This window comes from Rhea pennata, chromosome 27, assembly GCF_028389875.1.
Source record: "Rhea pennata isolate bPtePen1 chromosome 27, bPtePen1.pri, whole genome shotgun sequence".
Taxonomy (NCBI): Eukaryota; Metazoa; Chordata; class Aves; order Rheiformes; family Rheidae; genus Rhea; species Rhea pennata.
The window spans coordinates 2,025,357-2,050,776 of NC_084689.1; the positions used below are offsets into that span (position 1 = coordinate 2,025,357).

At 40.2% G+C, this 25,420-nt stretch overlaps 1 protein-coding gene across 1 annotated transcript in view; it reads left to right on the plus strand.

The window, feature by feature from the left end:
• The window catches only part of ELL (elongation factor for RNA polymerase II), a 54,415-nt gene that overhangs the window by 12,117 nt on the left and 16,878 nt on the right, over positions 1-25,420 (plus strand). Inside the window, exons 2-5 of the mRNA XM_062596276.1 lie at positions 14,335-14,382; positions 19,932-20,053; positions 20,405-20,568; positions 23,058-23,311. Coding sequence (XP_062452260.1) covers positions 14,335-14,382; positions 19,932-20,053; positions 20,405-20,568; positions 23,058-23,311 — 588 coding nt within the window. The remainder of the gene's footprint in view (positions 1-14,334; positions 14,383-19,931; positions 20,054-20,404; positions 20,569-23,057; positions 23,312-25,420) is intronic.

The following is a 25,420-nucleotide window of genomic DNA, read 5'->3' on the forward strand; positions in this document are numbered from 1 at the left end:
TTTCTTTGGGCTTCTTTTAGGCATCTGTAGGATCCTGGTTTTGCTGACTTGGGCTTATCGCAGCCTATTCCAGCGGAGCTGGCTCTGACTCCTTGAGGAACGTCTGCAGATTGTTTTCAGTAGAACTTTGGCAGACTAGTAATTACGCTTCCCTTGAAGTGTCAATAGGATATAGTTGGGCACAGGGAGAAAACTGGCCCAGACTTGTTTTCTTAGGCTCAGCAGTGTGCATGTTAGGTGAGATGTGTTCTGGGATGGTTGAACGAGTTAGTCAATCTGATCTCTAAATTGCCTTTCTATAGTTTCTCTTGCAAGAAAAGTAGTAAAGCTCTGTGGAAGATACGGATCGCACTGGTGTTTCAGCAGCTAGTTTAGGCCATTTTATGAGCACCCAGTCAAGTGAATCAGCTCTTGTGTCTTAATACATCCTAAAACAAATTAGACTTTCATAAGCAAATTTGGAGGGTTAGAATTGCTGTATTTTCATTAAAAGATTTCAGTGGAGAAAATGTTCTTTAAAATTCAGCCCTAGGGTTGTGTTGTTCATTAACTGATAGTCACTCCTGTTTACCCTGTGCGATAAGTACAATGTTAAGAATGGCTAACAGGGTCGATGCCGTCACAGCTGCCCTTCAGATAAAATTACTCTTTTTTTTTTTCTTTTTATGGCTTGGTTTACTGACAGGTGGTTTTTTTTATTAACTAAAATAAATGCGAACAACCAGAACATACCTCTTCTAATCAGGGATACCGAGTTTTCTTTCTGTTCTTAGCAGCTTGGTAACACTGTTCTTAGTACAAAGGTCAGTTAAAAATGTGACATGTCAGGCCAACAACATACTGCTTCTTAATGAGGCTTAGAAACAGTGTGTAGCTGCCTGTTAGAAGCGTATTTGACTCTGAGACAGAATGGAGAGGAGGAGGAAGCAGGAACATGAGCAGCTTCTTGGGATGGGAGCACTCAAATTCCTTCCTGTCCCGAAACTCCTGTATCTTTTGGTAGCCTTCAGTACTAAAGTACTTGCGATTCAGTTGCGTAATGGAGTTTTGATTTTCTTCTTGTTATGCAAATGAAGCACAGGTGTTTGACAGCACATTCATGTTCTCAGAAGAAAAGCAACTAAAATATCTCTTTTATAAAACCTCACGCTGTGTTTTAAAATTAATCCCTCCTGTATCTCGTACTTGAAACTTATGTCCTCCTAATCTTGGGCACCACCGCCCACCCCTGCTGCCCCAAGCCACCATTCAGCAAGGCGAAGAGGTTTCACAGAAGTTCTCACCGGGTTTGTTACTTCATTGCTGCCTTGTTTAAATCCTTCCATCCTCCTCCCTGCAATATGCAACAGGATATTAAATTGAAGCTCTTGAACCTTAAGTTTCTTGGTGTCTGAAGCTTCAGCTGTAGCTGGAATGTCTGAGGGCTCTTGCTGTAATCTTGTTCCCCGAACATTAAAGCTCTGGTACTGGAATTCCAGGACCTTCAGCCTTGCCTGAGTCTTTTCAGCTCTTTGACTGTTCTCCAGTTAAAACTAGGTCAGAAACCACTGTCAGCTTCTGGTATTCCACTGCACCTGTTTTTGTAAGTTGTAACTCAGTGTTGCTCTGCATTTAATCACTTAATTTTACATGTTAAAATGTCTCATCCTGCTTTGTACAAGCAGCCTGACATAGTAGAGCTGATAAAACTGCTCAAAATAACCTCTTAGTAATAAAAGCAAGGTTACCTTGGTTCAGTCTGAAAAGGTGAATTATTGTTACATGTAATCCTTAAGATGCCAAACTGACATATTTTTCCTTTCACCGGTTCATTCTAACTGTACACTTGTTAGCAATTTGCATACAGCCAATTTGCTAGCTGTAATTAACCAGCTTCTCTTCTTGGCTGAGTGCCTTTCAGCCTGATAGGTGAAAGAAAAATAGCTCAAAAAATCAAAGTAGTTGTAAACCTAGGCTGGTGAAGAACACAGTAAAGCAGGTATAGTGAAAGTCATAAAAATACTTGCTTTTAACTGAGCGTTTTAGCTTACTGTACTCATCCAACATTTTTATAAAACTAACACTGGAATGGTACTGCAAGTCTGAGCCGAATGCCTCAGTATTCAGTGAAATCCACCTGGTCTAATTTAAGAGTATCTGCCTTTCTTTTAGACAGACTTCACTGAGCTAGCTGGCAGTATTGGAGTACTTAGGTATTCTTTCATGCAATGTTATTTGTGTTCTTACTTTTCAACATAGCACAAAAGTTGTGGGTTTTAAACTCTCCCTTAGTTGTAGGCTCGGTTTTCCAGAATGGTAAGTTGTTATATTAACCTGTCCTTCATTAACTTATTTTTCTTTTAAGTAACTTTTGCTCTCCTGTGAACCTCTTGCAGGGTCTAAGGATCACTGGGTTGAAAACCATTGTTTGGAGGTACCAGTGCAATCCAGCTCCTGTTTATGGACCTGAATGCTCTACAAATACTGCATGAAGTATTTGTAGCTGTGTTTCACAGATGGGGGAGCTGGAACTCGGAGGTGAAAATTTTATGTAAGGTCACCCAAGGAAAGCTTCTGACGGAATGCAAAAGGGACAAGTTTTGACTCTAAATCTTCGCTAGTTGCTTTACGTCACTTCCACAGCATGACCTTTAGCCCCAGATGGAAGAGCTTGGCTGTTGTAATCAGTTATGATAATTTTCTTATTTATGGTGGAAATGAGGGGAGGTTGCTTCAATGTGTTGATGACATTGTCTTATAGTTGAGGATTTTGTATAGTGCAAAGGCTAAAACCAAAATAAACAACCTGACATATTTAGTGGTTAGTAGTACAAATGCTTGATACAGTTAATTATAGAAAAGCTTCCTTTAATTATTTCACTTCTCATCTCTAAGTGTGAGGGTGACTTATTCATCAATGTGTCTTAGGTCTGGCCAAAGCAGCGGGAGTGCCTGTGCTTTGTAGTCGTTAAGGGTCAGAAAAAGAATTGTCCTCAAGCAGTTTTTGTAGGGTAGCTGTTCACAAAACAAAATAGGCTCCTGTTTTGAAATAAGAATGATAATTTTATGACTCTCTTGAAAGGTGCTTTACTGGAACACCTTCATATTATATTTACATAGCAATGTGAGTACTAATGGTGAGTTGCTTCATTTACCTCCATAGTGGTCCAAGCCTTCTCTAAGTTCGTTTGCTACCCTACATAGCAGTTCAGGACGGCAATTTGACAGAATCACACATCGAGTTGAAGTAAGAGGAGCATTTAAACAGAATATAACTGGCCTGACAAGCAGGTGAATATTCATAGTGGAACATGTTGTTCTTTGAGCAACAGAAATAAGTCTCATCTTGTGGAATTGGGTCCCTTTCCGCCTGTGTGGTGACATGGCTGGATGTAGCTGCGCTGATGAGCTGGCTCGCTGCTGCCCGGCAAATGCCTGTTGGCTGACTTCTGCTTCCTGCTCCTCAGTGAGAGGAACAAATCTTGATCTGCCCTGTATTTAGTAGCTTATCTTAACTTTGTTCCTTGAAGCTTACTGAAGTCATCTGTTGTCACTTGTACCCACCTTCCAGTTTTGAGCCCCTTGGTGGTCAGAAGGATCAGGAGAAAGAAATGTCTGTGTAGTTGCTGTGATCCTTCTGGGGAAATCAGACCAAAAATGCAACCATCTTTGCATTTCACAGACTTAATTTAGTTACCAAACTAGACCAAAAGAAGTACTTCTGGTCTTGTTTTGGAAAGGCTAATCAGTGAAAACGATCATTTCTAAGAGAGATGATGGCAAGCCAAGTGACTGTCCATGTTTGAAATTGTTTTCCTCAGGATGTTGAGACACTTCTTTGTTTCCTTTGAGAGACAAGCACATCTCAAGCATCCAGTAAATAGTCAGAAAACCTCCTCCTCCTTTCGGAGGAAGCACAGAAGCCTTCATTCAAGATATTTTGTACTAGAGGAATGGCTTTTAAAATATTAATCTAAGGGATTTTAGATTCTCTTAATGATTCTTGGCTCATAAAACTGTTTAAGTAAAGCCTGTAGGGAGAAATGGAACCGCTGTTCACCTTTAACAGAGCTGGGAATTTTGGATGATTCAGTTTCCTTCTGCCAGTTTTTTTTCAGTCCTTTCCCAATTTAACAAGATCATCTGATAGCTACAATAAAATCTTGCTGGAAAAACAAGCAGTGTTGCATGCAAGAGATGATTGCCCGGGGAATATTGAGCATGGATGTCTTAATGGGATTCTTGCCAGAACTGAGGTCTCTGTAAGCTGACTTGTAATGCAAAAGTGTACAGACACTGAAGCCATACTACTTAGCTTTCATCGGGAGAATATTTTAGTAGTTATTAAACTTAAATAGTATTTCCAATGTATGTAGACACTGTGGGAAATTTCTTTATGGAATAGTTTGTGTTTCCTGGTGAGAATTACCCTATGTTTCAAAAACAAATCTATGAGGATTTACTTTTCTTTCCTGCACTTAAAAATACCAATATTTACCTTCTTGTTTCTACCCTATCTTTAATTTACAGTGTGGTTGGTATATCTGTTGGCAAATCTAACTGTGCTAAAATACGCAGTACTGCTGTGTAAGAAAGGGCTAAATTCAGGCCACAGGAGGTGACTTAAATTCTGACTCAATCTTTCATTTTAAAACTTTGTCCCCCTTTAAGCAAATGACTATATGGTTGCTATTTTCAAAAAAAGAGATGGTTTGGGGGATGTGGTAATTTAAATGACTTCCCTGGACTCTATTCAATTGTTCAAGAGTAACAAAGCAATAGAACCATTTCTAGTTTTGTGCTGTAATTTTTACTTTGAATTTGCCAGCACAGCATTATCTAGTTCAAGTGCTTTAGGAAATACTGTTTCAACATGTTTTATGTTTCCCCAGTTTGGCCTTTTGTTACAGAGGAAAAAATCCCTCTGGAAAATGGTAATAAAAAGAACTATTTGTGGGAATTTGTTGCTTTCTAATGTGCTAGCAGGAAAAAGGAGGGGGTTCTTGAACCTCTGTCTTGGGTAATTGCATTGCACAAAGCAGGAAGAGACCTGTACTGGGAAAGGTAAGGACATCGAAGTTAATGGACATATTTGGCTCAGGAACAGAATGCTGACTAATAAAATTAAGACAGCTTTGAGGTCTACCAGTCTCGGCTTCAGTGAGGGTCTGGAATGCCCTTTCGTAATGAGCAACGGATGCAGGAAAATCCAGCAACACAAAAATGGAACTTCCTTTTGAGAGAGATACAGTAAATGCACCAAAGCTGCTAGGGACTTGGAACTGAAAGACCTCCTAGGCTACTGCACTAAAAATGGGAGTGGTTATATGTGTTTTGATAACTCTTCCATTATAGGCACGTATTAATTGACTTCCAGACTCTCGAACAGTTGTGGTGACCACAGACAATTGCATGAGGATGCAAACGGAGTCTTTTTCCTTGAATGCTTTGCGTATTCAAATCTTTGGCTGCACAGAGAGTTAAAATGTTTGGATTTGACCATTTGCAAAACCTCATTAAGTAGCCCAGTCTTGTTAATGTTGAAGTCAGTGAGAGTTTTGTCATGATTAAACTACAGATAATCATCCTTTAAGTTCTTCTGACAGTCTGGATTTAATCATAAGGAGTTGAGGCTTTAAGATTATTGCTTCTCTTGCTGGACTTAATGAGTAGGTTCCCCTCAAGCCCTAGAAAAGCAAGGGGGAGGGAAATTCTGTACCAAGTAGGAAATGAGCCCGTAGTCTCCAAGCTTGGATTCCCAAGTGAAGCTGACTTCTCCAGCAGTGCTGAAAGTGCGTAACTGTCAGGTAACTGGGGGGCAAGGGGCGCTCGGTGTCACAAACCCGACTTTGACATTTTCCTTTTTCTTAACATATGTGTTCTTTGATCCCAGACTGCAAGTTTTAGTGTGGAATCATGCTGCTTTCCCACTCCCACTGAATCGAGAACTGCAGCCACTTGATACTGCTCACTTCAGGCAGTCAAACGTCTTGTCGTTCTCTTTCAAAGCTGCAGTGATGGAACTCAGTGACCAACTGGCCATTTGAAAAGAAAGTAGCATTTAGAACAGAAGTGTTGTGACTCTTAAAATGAACCAGGCTATGCCTATGTCTGCTTTTCCCTAAGGCTTTTAGTTCTCTATTTGCAGTAACCTGTCCCCTAACAGTTGAGCCCTTCTCTGGAGACAGATAAGTTTAACTCTTCAGCGCTGTCTAGATGTCCTAGATCCTTTGTGTGGAAAAACAAAGCTTGCATTTTCTTTGGCAACAGGCCATTGCATCCTTAAATCTAATCACCCCTTTAGTATTTATTTAAGAGTGCTTTTCTGGATTTCTTGCCTTGGCTGTCTGCCTTTGCTCTCCTGTAGCTGCTTATTAGGCTGGAGTAACAGTCAATAAGAAATTATTTCTGTGGCCAGATCACACATTTGTTCATAATTGTTACATAACAATTCCATATCCATCTCGCTACTCTTGGAAAAATAGTAGGTTAACTGCATCTGAATTGCTATGGAAATTTGGGAAGGGGGATTGCAGGAAGTCATTTGGTGGTTGCTGCCCTTGACAAGGGGTGTGATGGATGTTGTAGCCTGTCTATCTCAGAGGTCTTTCCACAGCCAGACTGAGTAGGCTGTTTTACAGTGATCAGAACAGTTGTGCTTTAGAAGATGCATTTGATATATAGCAACCAGCATATGCTAAATAAAAGTATTTTAACTTAACTGTTTCTCTAAGGAGCTGATCCTCTTTTTAATTTTCTTTCTGAAAGCATGTCCAAATTGTGTATACGCAGTAGTTCTAGGGAGTTTTTCTTCTTAGCGGAAAACTACTGTACCTTGTGCTAGCGGAACATCTTGGCTTAATGATCGCAAGCAATGCGTGGTTTGTCCCAGGATTTTTCCCTGTGTGTGGTGAGTTGGAGCTTTCTTTACCTTTCACAATATTTGCCGTCTGGTGTTAAAGATGATCAGAACGTCATGTTTTGTGTCAGAGACATCTGTTCTTTGGGAGTTTAAAGGCTTATTTTTGCACATAGAAGATAAGTAAAAACACAGTATGGTTCTGTACTAGGAAGCAAAGATTCCTTTGAGGTATGTCTGGGAAGGTTTAAAGTTACCATGTTGAAACTGGATGAGTTTTCACTGGGCTTGAGCATAAAACCTACAGGGTAGTTCAAGTTTCTGCTATGCAAAGAGTTGTACCTGGACTGCATTTTATTCAGATTGCTTACTAGTGCCGTGGAGCCTGTGCCTAACAACAGGGCTCCAAAGACGAGTCCCGCCGAGGAGCTTCGTGCTCGGGGCAAATGACACAGAAGAGAAATGGAATTTGAAGAGCTGCATGTCCGCCCCCTTACAGCAACGGGGAAGGAGGTGGCAAACCACCCCGCGCTGAAGCTGTGCGCTGTCCACGCGGCGCTGGCAAGCATCAGCTTGCTGTCGTGCAGTCCACCGAGTTTTGGGGGTGGTGGAGCAGGTGTTGGGGTAGGCCAGTTGGCTCTGCTTACAACACTTCTCAGTCTCTCCTTTCCCCTAGTTCCTCTTTAGAGAAAACTTTCTTGCATCTGTTTTAAAAGTACTGTGCAGCAGGGAAGTAATACTGAGGTCGTCTTGCCTTGTCCGTGCACTGCGGCGTGGGGAAGCGGTGTTCAGTCATTTTGGTTTAAGTTTCCAAATGAATTCTGCAGCTAAGAATCATACCAACAAATACATTGCACTTTTTTCAATAAGATCTTTTTAACCTGGATTAGAAGAGATCAGAATAACCATGCATGCGTGAGAGAACAGACTCCATGGCTAGCTCAGCTCTCGTGCCTGTGGGGTGACATCTTGATGACAGTGGAGTTTAATTGCCTTCTAGTTTGCTGATGCAAGCTATTGCCCATGTAGGGACTGAGTTTCTGCTTTACATTGCATGCACAAAGCCTTTCAATTAAGCTATGTTTTTTAACTTAACAATCATGTGTTCTGCTCTCTCAATGTGCTCGAAGGTAACTGTTCCCTGTGTTTCGAGTGGCCTGGCATCTCTGATGTTCAGGCTATGTAGTGATGTAAGTGTTTGTATGCTTGAAATGTTTACTTGCGAAATAGTGGTGAAAATTGAAATTATATCAGAGCCACGATTTCAGGAGTGTCAAATCTTTTAAGCTTTGTGCTAAGTTTTGAATAGAAAGCTTCAGCTTTCTTACTGGGCACTCATGGTTTGGAGCCTGAAGAGTTAGATTACTGAGGAAGTGACATCTGTGCTGTAATAGTTAATTTAAAATTATGCAATTATAAACAAGGAAGTTAGTATATATTTTTCAGTTGAGCAATTTCAACTTTAAAATATTTAGCTTAGCATTTTGACTAACATAAAGGCTCTTTATCGTTTTATTGCTACTTGTAATGCGTTATGGCTAGGGTTTGTAGGTATTTAATATTATGGTGATAATTTGCATTCATTAATGGTCTTGGGGAAACCATAGCTTGTAATAAATACAGAATACACTTCTCAGAGTAACTGGCAAGTCTCCATCTCTTAGCGTTTTTGATGATAGTTTTCTAATTATTTTTGTTATAAACTGTGTATTTGTTCTTCCCTCCAAACAAACACTCCTTTTTAATGTTTGGGAGCAGAAAAGAGGGTGCAAGACGGGGAACCTGGGCCCGGCAGAAGGATACACTTTTGTCGTTTGGCAACACTTCCCGCATCGAAGTACTAAACGGGGCAGTATCGGAAAGGGTGGGCGGACAGACGCCTGCGTGGGTTAGCTCCGAGGTGGCCTTGCCTACCTTGCGGTGCTCTGACCTCCGCGCAGAGGCTGCGGGTGCCCAGCTGTGCTTGCGGGTGTCGATCCTGGAGACCCCAGGAGACCCCTGAGCCCTTTGGAGGGCTCTGCTTTGCCTGCGTTTCTGGCCGTGAAAGCGGCTCGGGACACCTCTTTCGAGTAGAGCACTCGATTCTTGCTTTAGTGTTTGTAGATGTAGGATTCCCAAGACTGTTTCTCCAAGAACATTGGATTTGAATCATAACTCTAGTAACTAGACTCTAAGGTGTATGTAGTGGGAAAAGCTCTGGAAGGCTTCACGGTTCAAGTCAACAAAAAGCACGCAGAATCTATCGCTAAGTGTCCGCAGACTTGACTCCGTCTCCAGCCTGTTAGAGATCGTTAGGAGGCCTTAAATCGCCGATGCAAAGCGTATTGCCAAACAAGTGTTTCAATTCTGTAAGGAATAGGTGTTTCGTAATAAAGATATTCAGAAAGCTTTTTACTGCTGTGTATCTGTGTAAATACAAGTGTTGGAAAAGTCCTGTGAGAAGTCTTCTGCCGCTACCTCCTGGGCAGTGCTCACCTCTCGGGAGGCGAACTTCTGCTAATTGGCGACTGGTAAACTTGACATCCCCCTGCCCCCCCCTCATTTAAAGTTGTCGAGGGTATATTCAAAGGTATTCCCGCTGGCATTTATATATTTTGCTACTTCTAATGAACTTTGGGATTCTGATGTGTAGGTCTCTTGAGAGTCTGTCACAACCAGACACTGGATGTATCTGCTTTGTTTTGGTCTCTTACTTCCCAAAGTCTGTGTGGTGCGTTTAAAACAAAATGTAAGTGGAAACCTAGATCATTGAGATGCTCTATTCAGGTCTGCCTGAACTGAATGTGCTTCTGAACTGGGATTTTTTTTCTTTCTTTCTTTTTTTTTACCACTCCCCAGCTGTACTGAGAAGTGAAAGGAAGTCAGGGAGTATATTTGGACCATATCACATGAATAAAAGAATTATAAGCAAATTGTAACCAAAGAATTAAAGAACCTCAATGGGTTTGGGATATTAGTGTGAAATGGATGAATTGCAAGCAGTTTCTGTTTTTTCTCATCTTTGCAACTGGCTTCCGACTTTGCAGTTGGTATGATAGATGGAAATGGCCAGTGATGGCCTTGGAGTTAGCATGGTTTTATAGTTGCTGTGTATATTTATTGGAATTCTTGCTACTAATTTTAAATGTTTGCAAGAAGCTTTGCATTCTGAAAATAATTCTCTTGTTCCAACATAAATAAGGATAAGGTTTCATTTACTCTGTTTGCTCTGCATCTGTGACTCTCAACATCCAAGAAAATGGACAAATATACCAATACTTAAGTATAGGCAAATATTTTCCACCTAACACTGCCTCCAGTATAAATTCCAGTAAATGCATAACAGAACTTCTCGAAACAACGTATTCTTTAATTATTTGCATTTCCCCGAAGAAACGGGGAGGTTTCCAGATGGTTACTTGACCTGAGCGTTTGAAATGTCTGAACCTTCCTTTCCTTCTCCATTGAACTGCTTGCTGTGCAACTTCTGCTTGGCCAAGTACTACGCCCAGATTCATTTTATAAGATGGACTGTAAAGCTTACCTTTCTGGACCTGTGTAGGACTGTCACATAGTTTTTCTACTTGATGTTTCTAAAACCTCACACCAGCTTTCTGTGATCTTACCTAGTATTTGAATAATTTTATATTAACTTTTGTGGCTTTTATTGCCAGTCTGAAATGCACAAATTTTCTACATTCTGATGTTCCTATTATTACTTAGTATTGTATTACAGCTTGGAAGAAAAGCTTTTACTTTGGAATATATGAAGCTGGAAGTAACTGAAGTTTTATGTAAGAGATGGGGGGGAGGAGTAGCCATTAAATCCACTTTTAAATCTACAAAAGTAGCATTGACTTTTTTTTTCTTGTTACAACTTTAAATTCCTTTTACTCTTTACTCAGGTTCCATTTGCCAGATCTAGAATATTTAACTGGAAGGAACTGTTATCACGTTGCTATGCTTTTATCAGCTTTAGGAATATATATTAAGCATTTCTAGTTCTCCTAGCTCAAAGAAGCTAGAGAACGAAGATGAGCATAACAAAGTGCTAATAATAAAAGACTGTTGTCTTGCGGGGGTTTGGGATTGGGGTTTTGGTTTAGCGTTACGGTATCTGAAAGTACTGGTTTTACCTTTAGAAGTTACTTCTGAAGAGATTTGGGGCGTTATTAATTGACAATCTTTCAGTCTGCAGCAGAAAAGCCTTCTGTTTAAACAACAGCGAGCACAGAATTGAGAATGTGTAACTGTTAATGAATCTTAGTTGCCCACTCTTGCTATATATAGTTTAGAAATAGTTTTTGTTGCATGGCATTGCTTGTTCTCCAGTTTCATGTGTCCCAACAACCATGCTTGTTCACATTCAGATAGTGTAAAATACTGTCGAGTTACAGAGGAACGTGTTAATCGCAGAGATAAGTATCTTGTACCTAGCCTGGTGTTGGGAAACCTGTTAAACTGAGAGATACCTGGTTTATGACACTGGAGCTGCTGCATTCTTGCTTTTATATATATGTATGTATGTATGTATAAAAGATATATTAGCTTTATTTCTCCTTAAGATGGTTAGGCTGTGCAGGTACCTGAGTTACAGACTGTTCTGTCTGTCTTGTTTTGCCTCATAATTGAACCCAGAAACAAAGTTTCATCACGAGTCTTGATTTACCGAAGATTTGCTGAACCCCATAACTTGGTATGCTCTGGGAAAGGCAGACTTGTACTTGCAGCAGTCCTGCAATACAGCAGAAGAGCTGACTTTCTAAAATGTGTGTGTGTGTGTGTGTGCGCGCGCGCGTGTGTGTGTGTATGCGTGTATATATATACATGAGAAGCAAATACAGAAAAAGACTTATTACTCGCTGCTAAAGGTGGCTAGTATGGCATTTCTAGGAAACTGAACAAAGGAAGTTAACTGTTCTGGTTTTACTGGGAAAGAAGAATTAGATGACTTTTCAGAAGATGGTGACTCTTTTTGGAAATGGTAATAGCAAGAACACTTTACCGTTGGGGTTTGTTCATACTTAGAGCATTCAGGAAAGTTAATCCAAATGAGCTCAAGATAAAAAATGAAATATGGTTTTAATTCAGTTCAGCTTAATTCATCTGATTGGTTTTGTTCTGAATGAAGGTGTCTACCCAGGAATTTCATCTAATAAAAGTACTTAAATTGATATCCTTAATTATATTAGGGGGTGCGTGTGTGTTTTCTTTTTCCCTGCGCGTTCTCCAGCAGGCAGCCTTCAGCCAAGGACCTGGGTATCTGCGGAAGGGGGGAGATGCGTACGCAGGAGCGGTGCTGCTGAAAGAAGCAGGGACCTGCTCGCAGTGCTCCCAGTCTCCGTGTAAAAGCGGCGTTGGGGCTGTGTTCAGACTGTGCACTTCCATGTGGCACCTTCTGTGAAATGCAGCGTGCGGTTATTAGGCTGGTATTGCTGTGCAGCAGATCACGAGAAGTAGCAGCCTCTAGGCATAGAAAGTGAAGTAGAAATAGGGTATTTCAGGAGTGCAGTGAAATAAAGCAAAACTACCTTGCCATTTAACTTGCGTGAACGTTAGTCTTTGAGATTACACTTTCAGTTGCAAGTCATTTTGTAAGTAGATTCATGAATTTGTAAGTTCTGCGCTTAAAGCTTGTCTTGATCTGTGTAGTAGTTCTTTTACATTGATAGTGCTTTGTTATTCCACTTACACGCTTCATATTATCTTTTTATTCCACTTAGGTAATTCTCCAGATTTAATTGTGGAACTTCATAAAAATGCAATTAGGAATACAAGCTATTTACTCAGATTTTTTTAATAAAAAATTTCTTACGTGTCTCCAAATTCTTGTTCCCTCAAGTACGTTCATATGAATTTATGGACACTTTGCACAGTACATGCTGACACCATGAATAAAAAGCTGGCCAGTCTGTCTATGAACAGTGTGCTGTGGTATGCAGTGTCGTGGCACTCAAGGAATTTAGTGATCTCTGTACGAAGAGCGAGAAGTTGTTTATTGTTTCTTCGTAAAGGTTATTTCATGCCTGCAAACTTCACTACACAAAACAAAGGGAGTGCTGTCAACTTCAAGCATATTTTTACTTTACTCAGTCATAAATTTATAGATCTAACAACTTTGGGTGTGATGCAGACCTTTTAAATAATATTAGATAGGCTCTTAAAAAGGCACCCAAGACTGTCTTACTATAAGCTTAATCATGTGTGGTAAAAGATTTTTTTTCTTGTGGGTGAAGTTTTTTTGTTAATGTCAACTTACTGTGGCTGAGATTCTTCACTCTTGGGCTGAAAGCCTTTGGAAAGGTCTTACAAGAGATGATGATAAACTTATGGGCTTTCAAGCTGTTAGTGCCTTTGCTCCTAGATGTAAATATCTGTTTCTGTAAGTCAACAGAAACAGTTTCTATGCAAATCAGCATGATTCTTTGGAAGTGCAGGCAAGGGCAGTATACACGTACCTACTCACTGAACTCTTCTTAACCTTTCTACCTGTGAAAGTGTGTCTGACTTATGGGTGCATTTCTAAATGACATATCAAGCTCTTCATAAATTCTTCAGTCTTTTGGAGGACTCAGTGTTACCCACATGAGACATGTTTTTCTACCCTGTGGAGCACAACTGCTGTGTTGCAGGAATATGTCTTCTAGTGCTTCTTGGAACAATATACATGGCTTAGGAAATAAAACCAACACAGTCACAAATACTTGTGAAATTAAAACAAAACTCTTTATCTTAGTATGACTTGGATTTCATAAATTCTTTCCCTAGAGTTGAAATCTCAAGCACAAGTTAGTTTGAAAGCCTCGGTGATCATTGCAGAACCCTAGCAAAGCAGTGCTAAAGACTAGGCTTTTGGCAAAGACTAATTGAATTCAGTTGTGTTTCTGTCCTGAGCAGACAGTGATTTAACCTTAACAGTAGTGTGACTTCCCAAAATGTACGCGAACTAGTATAAAGGAAAAGACTGAATCTTGAAATGGGCAACGTGAAAACAGTATTTTGCAATGAAGTTAGTTTGCTTTTCCAATGAATTACCACATTTCTGTTGGGGGAAAAACAAAAAAATTGCTTAGCGCCTGCTCAGACCTAGAATCGTAATAAAATTTTCCTTCAAACATCCACTGTTTAACTCATAAGTTACGTAAGCACTGAAGATAGACAGCTGATGTGTTGTGTGCTGGAAACGTGGCTCAGGGGTCAGGAAGGAACTGAAACTGAAACGGCACTGAGGTGGTCTCCTTTTTAATCCTCCTCCTCAAGTGTGGGCGGATTTTTTTTTTTTTTCCTTGAGTGATTAGTGTAACCAGTGGTAAAACAACAGTTTTATTCCTTTTTTAGGTACAAATCACTATTTCAGGAGTTTTTGTGTTTTCTGACTTGGAATTCTACATATTTCCTAGAACCTTCTGCCTTAAAGAGGAAGAAGTCTTGATGAAAAATCAAGCTGAGTATTTTTTGGCAGTGTATGTTGGAGCTTTTAGTTTCTCTAAGGTAATCTTTCTTTCTTGTTTTTGTAGGATGCTGTGACATCAAAACCAGTAATCCAGTTTCAAGGAAGCCAAGGGGTAAGTTTGCATATGAGCTGCCTTGGCTTGCTCATACAGTTAATCTGAGTAAAGTATTTGTTTTGAATGTCTGTCTCATTCCTGTTTGAAGTAATACTATGATTTCTGAGAGTAAGAGATGTGAAATTCATACGTGGTCCAGAAAAGAGCATTTGTTCACTGATCACATGGATTACCTCTCTGTAAGAGCTTTTTTTCCCCCTTAATTTTCTAACCTTGCTAAATCCATAGCTGTGCAAAATGATGCAAGTGTTGCTGGGGGTGAAACCTAATTTTATAAGGCCGCACTGTTGAGCAGAAGAAGGAAGCTGAAAGCGTAATGATGGTAATACTGTCCTGAGTGCAGCAATCCATGGAAGCTCTGCTTGCGTCCTGCCGAAACACCTTGCCAAGCCTGCTAAACTTGGTGCAAAACTTTGTTATGGAGACAAATTATTTACAAGTAGTGTTTGGAGGGGGTTATGAGTGTTCAGCAGCTTTATTTAATATGCACTTCTAAACAGCTCTGCAGCTTCTGTGAAAGTATTTTTTTCTTATTATTTAGGAGTCTTACTTCTTTAACTTCTGTTCTGATGACTGAACTCCTCTGAGGTATTTATAACAGTTTGAGACTGACTGTCATTCCAGTTTCTGACAACGTAGAGGTTTAATTGCTAGTTTTTCTGTTTAAGTAATGCAAACCTTCAGTGAACTTTAAAAATGTCATTTATATATCTTTTAAATACAAAAAAGTGTGTGTTAACTTTGGTGCCCTGCATAAGAATGGGGAATATAATTTCATGTTCAGTTCAATATAAATGTGCTGCTTGTTGACGTGCTCTTTTGTTGAATCGCATGTGTGTGAGAATTGAGTCATCTTAAACATCGTGTGCCGGGATGCTTAGAAATAAGAAGGAAGGTAACAATGTTACTTTAAAACTCAATCAAGAATCTGAGCTCAGTTGTAAATTTTCTGTTTTTTTTTTCCTATGGTGGTACAATAAAGCTTTCAGAAATGCTTGAATTAAGTATATGTTGAAGTCTAGCATGTTTCTTCTTGCCCATGTTCTACCTTGTGATATTAGTCTCAGTAGTTCCATCGTACTCTAACAAAACTTAGCAGGAAAGACATTGTTATCGAGGCTCAGAAGAAAAATACAAACCTTTTTTTTCCTGAGAGAGAAAAAAAGGAGCAATTTCCTTTTTATTTCAATTTGTTTAGAATTAAACTTCCCAGAAAGCTCAGTATGAAAGCTTAGATAAAAATCCGTAACTAAAGTTTGGCAACATTGTAAGCAAGCGAAAAACCGAACTTTGAAGGTGTCTGACTTCGTTTTACTAGATGAGCTGACAGCTTTACCTGTAAGAGAAAGCTAAAAAGATTGCACATGCTTTTTTTCCCCCCCTTTGTAGTGTACTTTGTGAGGATCTAAATCTTAACTTTCCCTGCAAATGCGCTGAAGCTCTACAAATGCCTCTTCTATTTTATCTTCCTCCTCCAAGGAAGTATAAACAGTGGCAAAATTAATCAGAACAACTTAAAATGCTCCACTGCCCTCAGCTACAGTGCTCTTCTGTGTAATGGCTTTGACGTGGATGTGGTGTTACCTGCAACGCCGGGAGCGATTCTCAGACCTTGAGGGTTTTCAGGTTTGGCAAAGCCTACTTTAAAACGATGCAGTTGATTATTGGAAAAAAAAAAAAAGATTAAACTAATGCACTTAATTGTATTTGAGGCCTTAACTTCCAGAAGACAAGCTTCTGGTGAAAGAGCTGTCAGTCACGTGCAGTTAAGGCCTGGGTTGAATGAGAAAGGGGGTAAGCCGTGTGGTTGCAGCTGATGTTGCCGTTTGAAGAGCAAAACGTGGAGACCTGCAGAGCGTGAGCAGCACCGAGGCACTGTGGATGGAAAGAGGATGTTGGCCGCGCAGAGCTGACCTCTGCTTGCCTCGTTCTCAGCTGCTTAATTAATTGCACTGTCGAGTAAAGGCCAAAGGTAGAGCTTTGAAGAAAGCGAGAACCAGTTCAATTGGGGCAGATAGAAAGAGCTCTTTGTCCTTTTAGTATTATTTTTACTGGGTATGACAAGAAGCTGGCAGCTGTGTAGCCATCTGTTTTTAAGTGCGCTACTCATATATGTCAAAATTGAACCTTGCTTTAAAGAATTAGCAGCAGGGCTGTAAATACTTTCTAGAGCGCGTTCTGTAATTTAGACTAAAAAGATAAAGCTAAATACAGTAATTGAGCAAGCTCTCAAATTCAAATGATCCTATTAAAACTTTTTTGTTTAGCTATTTATTTTTGGAATACGCTTTTCCACTGTCTCAGTCATTCCCTCCCCCTTTGCCTTCATATTTTTACTTCCTAATAAATGTTGCTATGGAGACACTTTCTGTATAAATTGAGGGTCATAGGTTTTGTCTAGCACAAATGTCAGTGTGTGGTTTAAAGTAGTGTCCAGTAATGCAAGATTTTAATAGTGAGACCTTTCCTTCTGTGCAAATACTGCTTCCTTTAATTCTTTAGAAGCCTCCGTACTTGTTGAATCTCATTACCTACGGTGAGTTTTAATCACTGCGTCCACGTCTTCCTTAGCTGTTCCCAGTGCTGCAGTGTAATGAACTCTGTCAAAGATACCCTCAGCTCTCTAATACACAGACAGCAGCTTTCATCTTTAATTAAACAGAGGAGGGAGTCGGCTAGGAACAAAACACAGGGTCCGGCAGAATGGCAGTTCTCTGTCGGCCAGACCCTGAAAGCCAGGAATGGGTGGTTTTAGCCCAAAATGTAACAACTGTTTCAATGACAGCTTAAGATATCAGAAGGCAAAAGCGTCTGAATAGATCCTGGATTGAATCACATGAGTATGTTTAAACTGTAAATGATCTTTGCCTTAAAATGCATTTCTTTATACCAGTGCTGTTTTTGCTCATTATTTTTTTCAGTGTACATCTGTGTAATAATCAGAATTTTGGTAATAGGTAGGTCATATTGGTGGAGTGTCTCTCTGCTTTGAGAGATGTGTGGCAATACAAAGATGCAACTATTTGGATTTTCTTTAAAAGCAGCATCTGTTTGTTGCACTTTTTCATCCCAAGCTGTTTTTTTTTCTTTGGTGGTTTTGTAAATTTATATGGAGTCGTGAGCACTTTGCTTGTTTCAAGATGCATGTAAATTAGAATTTAAGAGCTTTAGTACCAAACTGTTATAAGTGGTGGCAGTTGATGCGGTGCATAACTTTACAAGCAAGACTGAAGATGTTTCTATTTTGGTAAAAGCGTGTACTAAATTGGAGATTAGGTTGGGTCAAATTTGCAGGTGCTTGCTTGAAAAAAGAGCTGAGATGAGGGGTGGGAAGGGGAGAGCTGAATTAGAAAGAAAAAAAAAACAGGTTTCAAATACGTGCGTGTTCATGCGGATTTCTTAAATATGACTGTTAGGAACCAAAAAAGCATTCTAACAAAATGTGATTGATTGGAAAATACTATATTTTCCCCTGTTTCTTGGCATGAACTTTTGCTGATATTAATAGAAGGTGAAGTTACCATTCAAAATGAGCTGTACACAGATGAGTATTACTTGAAAGAAAAAGCAAAGTCACATCTGTACTGGGCTATTTTTAAGCGTCTGTAGTTAGTGGTATAATGCTCAGCACCAAAATCAGGGTTCCCTCAAAGCAGTTACCGTGTTGATTTGGTGGCTTAAGAAACCTTCTGTTTCAGCTAAAAATAATTCCTAGATAACGGCCATTTTGCATATGCTACACTTTTCAGTACTGAAACGAGCCAAGTTTAACGCTAATGTGACTCTGTCACTTCTCATTTTACGTCCTTTGGAGAGGCTGCCTATACAAGGTACAGAAATCATACAAAAATGCCGAAGTTCAGTACTCTTGTAGCAGCCATTTTTAACAATAGTAGATCAGGATCCAGCAGCAGGTCATTTTAGTATGTGAATTTATGGTTTGGGTACGTCTTAAAGGTTTTATTGGACAAACCTGTTGTATGCAGCACAATTCTAGTGTCGACCACTGATGGAGAAAAGCAAGGTTTAACAGACCTGCTTAGCTGCTTGCCCTATTAACTAATAGGCAGACCGAACAGACTGTAAAATACCCAGAATCTACTGTTTACATAACTTTGAAGTTGTGCATATTCTCAGCTTGCCTGTAAAGGAGAAGAGCATTTTATTTCTTCTGTATGGGTGGGGGAAGAGGGTGTTCAGGCAGATTAGAAGCTCAAGGCCGCCCCACGCGTTTGGCAGAGGAGATAGGACTCTGCGGTCGGGACGCCCGCCCGTGCTGGGGCTGGAGGGCCGGCACGGCCACCTCCGTGTCTGCGACACCACCAGATCAGCTCGGTGTATTTTTAGATTTGGATGCTGGGACTCAACGGGGATAACTTGTCCTTCAGTATAAAACATGGTTAAAGTTTGGGTTTCTTTGCTTACTGCTTGGAAATAAGGACAGCGTGTTTTAAGGGTTAGGTGAAGATTAGTTGGAGGGTAGCTGCTCTTTTCGAAAAGAGAGCAAATGAAAAACGCACCATTAGTTCAGCTCAGCACAAGTCCCCAAAAGCATGTCTTGCCACTTTGGAGAACATCCGCTCTAGCAATGTGGCACAGATGCACTGGGTTTTCAGGCTGCTGTAGATGTCTGAGGTCAAAGGGAAACCACCTAAAACCCCTTTTGTACTAATGAGCATCGTTTAAGGAGCATAGTCATATGTGGATGCTGGACATGTGCATTCTGTGTACATGTATGGCAATTTGGATAAATATAAATGTGTGTGGTAGAGTGTAGCCTAAAATAAGTTGAAACCACCATTCCCTCTATCTCATTTTCTGGAAGCCATCTTAATCATCAAATATTGATGTGATGATAGAGCTCAGATGCCCTGGTTTATGTTGAACCTTTAAACGCGGAGGGGAAGCAGTTCCCATCTTTAAAAACGAATGGCTAGGAGGGAAGAAACAATGCAGATCTCTACAGAGTTGTCTGCAGAACACACTTCATGCTTGATTAAATATTTAATTTAGCAGCAGCGTCACACTCCACTGTGAGCCATGAAATCTCTTTATGGAATTATAATCTCTTAAAAGAAGAATAAGTGTGCTACCTAGTGACCTGGGCTGTACTATGTTTAGTGCTGGATCACTAATTTTAAAGAAACAAGTCTCAAGTACTTCAGATTGAACATAAACAGTGGTAGCAGGTCTGTTCTGAGCCTGAATCAATACAGAGTTGGGTCAGACTCCTAGAACAAGATTAGTCTGGGCTCTGCTTTGAAAGGCAGCAAGCCACCAGTTCGTGCCTCTGTTCTGAATCAGATGTAGCTGCCTTTTTAACTGATCTTTACATCTTTTTATTGCTATAGCATATCATTTTGTTAAATCTGTCCTCCTTGCAGTTCCTTACCAGCATGCCCCCACCATCTCCTATGCAGTAATCCATGCACTTTATTTGTAGCGAGTTCTAAAATGGCTAAAAGTGTAGTGGCTGCTGAGCACTTTAGCTTATGTTTCTGCGGAGTGCCCGAGTGACTGATATTTTTTTTTCTCCTTCCAAACAGCACATCACAATTCCAAGGCCTGATCACCCTGCAGAAGTGCGGACTTTCACGTTTTATCTTTCAAATATTGGCAAGGACAGCCCTCAAGGGAGTTTTGACTGCATCCAGCAGTATGTGTCTAGGTGAGTGATAATCAAAAGAAAAATGTAGCTGTCATTTAACTTTTTCTGTAGAATCTTCACTCACAAAGTTGGAACAGAATTTAAAGTGTGTTCTTTCGTTTTAGTCTTTCACTTCTCTTTGCACTTATAGATGTATGCATATTTGGTAAGGAGACATTTGTAGAAGAATCTGTTTACCTGTTCCAGCTTCTTTCTGTCCCCTATTATTTAGAAAATGCAATCTCAGTTATTCACCAGCAATGGAAGTGTACCTGTTTGCAGTGATGGGAATAGCTTTTCCATTGTGCCTTTTTTTTTTTTTTTTTTTTTTTTTTTTTTTTTTTTTTTTTTTGCTGTTGGTTTTTTTTACAGCAATGGCAATATCCATCTGGATTGTCTTGGAAGCATACAGGATAAAATCACTGTGTGTGCTACTGATGATTCCTACCAGAAGGCAAGGCAAAGCATGGCACAAGCAGAGGAGGAGACTCGCAGCCGGAGTGCTATAGTTATTAAACCTGGGGGGAGATATGTAGGTAAGCAGCAACTTGATTTGGGGGAGGCCTGTTCCACTACCTTCTTAAGTCAAATGCTTGTGTTTGTCTTGCTTTAAACAGCTTGACTGTGAAAGTGTGTGACAGGTATCTGATAGTCCTTTATGGATGTCTGGTAGTTGTGGTGCTAGTTTCTTTGCATTGAGACTTCTTTATGGCTTATGTCTTTGCTCTGGACTGCTGAGGACTGTCTGTGTACGGTCTGCTAATTATCTGGCGTATTTCGTGTTTGTCATCTGGTGATGCTGAGCGTGTACTGCTGATGCATCAGAAGTGCCTGTGCTCTTAGCTAGGTCAGCTAAAACGTACCACTGCTGTTGTCACACATCTGGTGTATACCTGCCCTTGAGACTATTGCATGCAGCATCTAGAATGCAGGTAGGAGTGCCCCGTGTTAATCAGCAAAGAGGTTAAAGCAGTGCTTCTGATGCAGCCTTCGAGGTATCATCTTACTGTGGCAATGAGAGGAGAAATCTTGCTGCAGAGGAAACAAAAACGTGATAAATACCAGAGGGCTCAAGGAGGAGCCTGTAAAGACCTGGTATTGGGCTCAGGTCCCTGCTTATCTCGCTCTGGTCACAAACTGTGACGTTTATATTCATCAGAAAGCAGCGTTTCGTTTTCTGAGCCAGCTGTTTTTTCTGCAGCCCATGTGATCTGGTAGCCAGTTTCTTCTCAGAGGATGTCTGTGATGAGAAGGGTGAGTTGCAAAATGTAGAACTGACCCTGACTCATTGTTTTATCAGCCAAGTGCTCAAAGCAGAGAAATAAGATAGTAATCAGGAAGGAAATGCATTGATTTCCTGTAGACTAGAAGATTATTTTGTTTAGCTCATATCTGAGAACATTACAGTAAGTAGACAAAATTGTTAGGCTTATGAGAGAGAGACAGACGGAAAAGATTCTCAGAGCAAATTGCTTCCCAGAAAGATGCAGCAAAACTTTGATTTTAAAATACCCTTACTTAAATGTTTACCACTCTGAAATGGAGGTCCAACCATGTAAAAAGCACTTAATTTTCTCTGTTCCTATCACTGCACATTTTGGCTCCAACCGTAAGTGGAAATGTCACAATGTGTTTTTGCTGTTCATGACCTGGCAAGAGTTAAGGGAATTCTGGAAGGCTTACGAACCTTTTCTTGTCCTGTTTGTGGAAACAAAGTCCAGCAGACCTCTGAATTTTGGGATGTGTAATGTGTGAATTGTTTTTCTCCCTCTCGTTCTTAACTTAGCCCTGACGGTGGGTCGTACTTACTTGCATCAAGCTGGTGTGTAATAGGCACCTAGGAAATGGGGCCTTAGTTATACAACCTACATTTCAGTAAAACAAACACTGCGCACCATCACCGGCATCTTTAGATGACTTGGTTAAAAATATTACTTCCTAGCAGTGGAGAATTGCCATAGTGAAATAAAACTCCAAAAATTCTTGTAGTAAATGCTGGACTCTCTGTCCTAGTGAAGGTCACTTAGATGAACTGAAGTGACTATTAATTTCATCTCCATGTGTTAGACCTTGGCACCTCTAAAAATTGTTTTGATTTGCTGTTTTTATCTTTGCAGTTGGTAATAGGGACCTGGCTTTTTTTACTGTTTTGAATACAGAAAGAGGTCACGTTCTTTGATTTGCACTTTAGTAAGCGATGTGGGACTTCTGTGAGGATTATAGTTAAAATTGGGTGGGTTTTTTTCCAATAGTAATAGGAGAAATGAGTTCTCAAGTAATACAGTAAAAAAAAAATGAGAATGTGATTTGGGACGGAGTTGAGGAAGCTGGCTCCAAGGACTTGATACGAAGTTTTAAGACAGTTACATTCTCAAGTGTATGCAGATATAACTGGAGGATGAAGTGGTTACTCCTACAATGCAGAAGGGGTTATTCTATTAGAATAGTCAGCACTCTAATGAATAGATTAATGTATCGGAGCTAGACCTATTCACGTTCTTGTGTTGGTGGGGGAAGGGAGGTGGACCAGCCCCATAAAGTTCCTATTGTTCCAAAAGCAGAAACATCTGCGGGAGCAGCGTTTTTGCTGAGCTCAGCAGCAGGGAGCTGCTCATTGACTGGTTCTGATCCTTCCACTCCATATTTCAACTCTTCTGCATAATAATGCTGATTTTTCTTCTCATAGGGAGTTAAAAATGGTTAGATTAACCATGGGGATACATTTGCTTGTGATGAATGGAAAGCAGGCAAACAGAGAGAGCTTTATGTAAGCTTGTGGCCAATAATGCTCAGGTTTGCAGTGCTTGGTGTTGCTGTTTACTAGTTACAAGCTTGTTGTGAATTCGTGAGATGCATATTTGCTCCAGCAGTGTATTGGAACAGATGGGGTGTGCTGGTTGTGTTTGTCTTTCACTGTCATCTTCTAGCACTTTAGATCGTCTGTAATGAACTTCATATACGTGTTGACCAACCACTGGCCTTTGCAAGGTGACTGCTGCAGTTCACTATTCTCATCTCATTTTAGGCAAAAAGGTTCAGGTGCGTAAACCTGCACCAGGAGCTTCCGATGCTGTTCCCTCCAGGAAGCGCCCAACGCCAGTCAACCTTGCCAGTGCAATAAAGAGAGGCAATAGTGCGATTTCTCAGAGACCCTTCAAAGATAGGGTTGTGCACTTACTGGCACTAAAGCCTTATAAGAAACCTGAACTTATTCTCAGATTGCAGAAGGATGGACTTTCTCAGCAGGACAAGGATTTGCTGGACAACCTTCTGCAACAGGTTTGTATTCAAGGCAACAGTTTAGGTAAAAGGAAATGTCTTCTCGGAATAGTAGTAGTACATTTCTTATCAGTCTGAAAGTAACCTGTGTATATCAAAGCTGCAGCTTATTCTTTCTTTAAAGGCCATGTCAAACAAGTTTACAATCCATAGTACTATTTTTTTAAGAGACAGCTGAAGCTTCTCCATGTGTCACATCTCATCTTAGTTGCACGTAACTAAGCTGTATGATTCAGTTGACCAGATCAGTCGCCTAAGAGGAACGCTTTTGTTTGTGGGGAGGGTACCTAGCGGAGAGAGAATCTGAGAGCTGTTTGAATTATTGTAACCTCTAAATCTATTACATTTATATTAACATGGACCTAAAGAAACATGCTATATGTATTGATACACATAATGCTTCCCTGTGAAGGGGAAAAGCGTCCCTCTCTGCTATTTTATCATCTTTGTACTGTTCAAACCCATGCCTCTCATGCTTAGAAATGTTACTGGTTAGGTGTGAAAATCATGCAGCTCCTTGCTAAACATTATTTTTATGTCAAGAATGAAAACTGTCTCCTAGTTAAATCAGTACTTTACACTTCGAGTCATGTTGAAGGTGCCATTTCAGGAATTGCAGTAAATACCTTTATTGCTTTCACAGTGCAAAACACATCATGGATGTTTATTTAAATGCTGCAGCTGTCCTCTTTTTATGTCAGAATTCTTTTTTTACTCCTTTCCATAGCTGAAAAGAATGAAGATTTAGTTTGTCCAAGGGCACAGGCCAGATCGCATTGAAAATGGAGTTACTGCTGGCATTACTCACTCTTTGCCTGGATATTAATCCTCTAGCTCTGTTACCTTAATTTTCCAGCAATGCTAGAATTATTCTGAGCTCTTCTTATATATTATAAATATGTCCAATAGTAGAAATACTGGTTCTGGTAATCATCTGTTTTTGGTGCTGTGACACACCCCCAGCAGCCTTTGGTGCGTTTGGTAGAGTGTACGGTGTGAGGTGGATTGGGGTAGATGCTGATTTGGCTGTAAATATATTGCTTGTAAACTTATCTCCTTTCAGCACTACCAGGGCTCCCATCCACAAGCAGACACAGATAAGCTAAAAATTACAGGCTGTATTAAAGCTACATGTCTAAATATGTCTAGGTGTGGGTTTCATTGTGCTCTTGCATCTCTCGTAGGACTCTGTGTTCCTGCTGGCCTTTTTGCCTCATTTTGCAAGGTTTCTATTTCTGGGAGGCCTGGGGTGGAGCTTGCAGAGTCCCACACCAGCAAAACAAGGAGGTAGCAGCTCTCAGCCTCTGTGCAGAGAAAATCTGAGTTGTTCTGCCTAGGTTATAATGCTTGCCAAGCAGTGTGTCTCCTGCTCAAAAACGGGCAGTATTGCTGCAGCAGGGAGAAGCTACGCAGGCAATAACAGAGGAGATTCTCAGAGTTTTTGAAATAGAACCTGGCTTTGCTTTTGTCTCTTGGGCATGTTTACTGGGATATCTAAATGTAAAACACAGCTCAAATTCTTCTTGTGTTTTGGCTCAGGATTCTGGAAAGCTGACAGAACTGAAAGGAAAAACAAAGTGTTCATCATGTAAACTGATAACTGTGCTTTTTATTTTTTGCTGATCGGGAGTGCTTTGCTGTATTTACTTCTTGAGCTTTTTGCTTTCAAATTCATAGATTTATAATATTAGGTGAAATGCTCCATAAAGCAAAAGCAGAAGAATTAACAGCATCTTCAGTTAATTCAAGATTTTCCCACTCCTTCATTTGCTTTTCTGAGGATATCTTCTAGCTGTGTGGATAACAAATTCATAAGCGCAACCATCTCCTGAATGGAATGAGCAATGGAAGAACATAAATCCTTAAACAGATAAGCAGTATCTCCACTGCCTGAATAAAAGTATCTTCCAGTTTCAAATGTAATATAGTGGTCAAACTGAGGGGCTGAAACTCTGAATTTGAGACTCTATTCTTAGCTTTTCTAGTAGTTCAGCATGGTTGTGGGCATATCATTTGGCATTTGTGCCTCTTGTTTCCCTCTTTATAAAATAAATTCAGTGCTTTTGTTCTGTCAAAGCCCTGTGGTTCCCTCTAAATTTCTAGTACTCT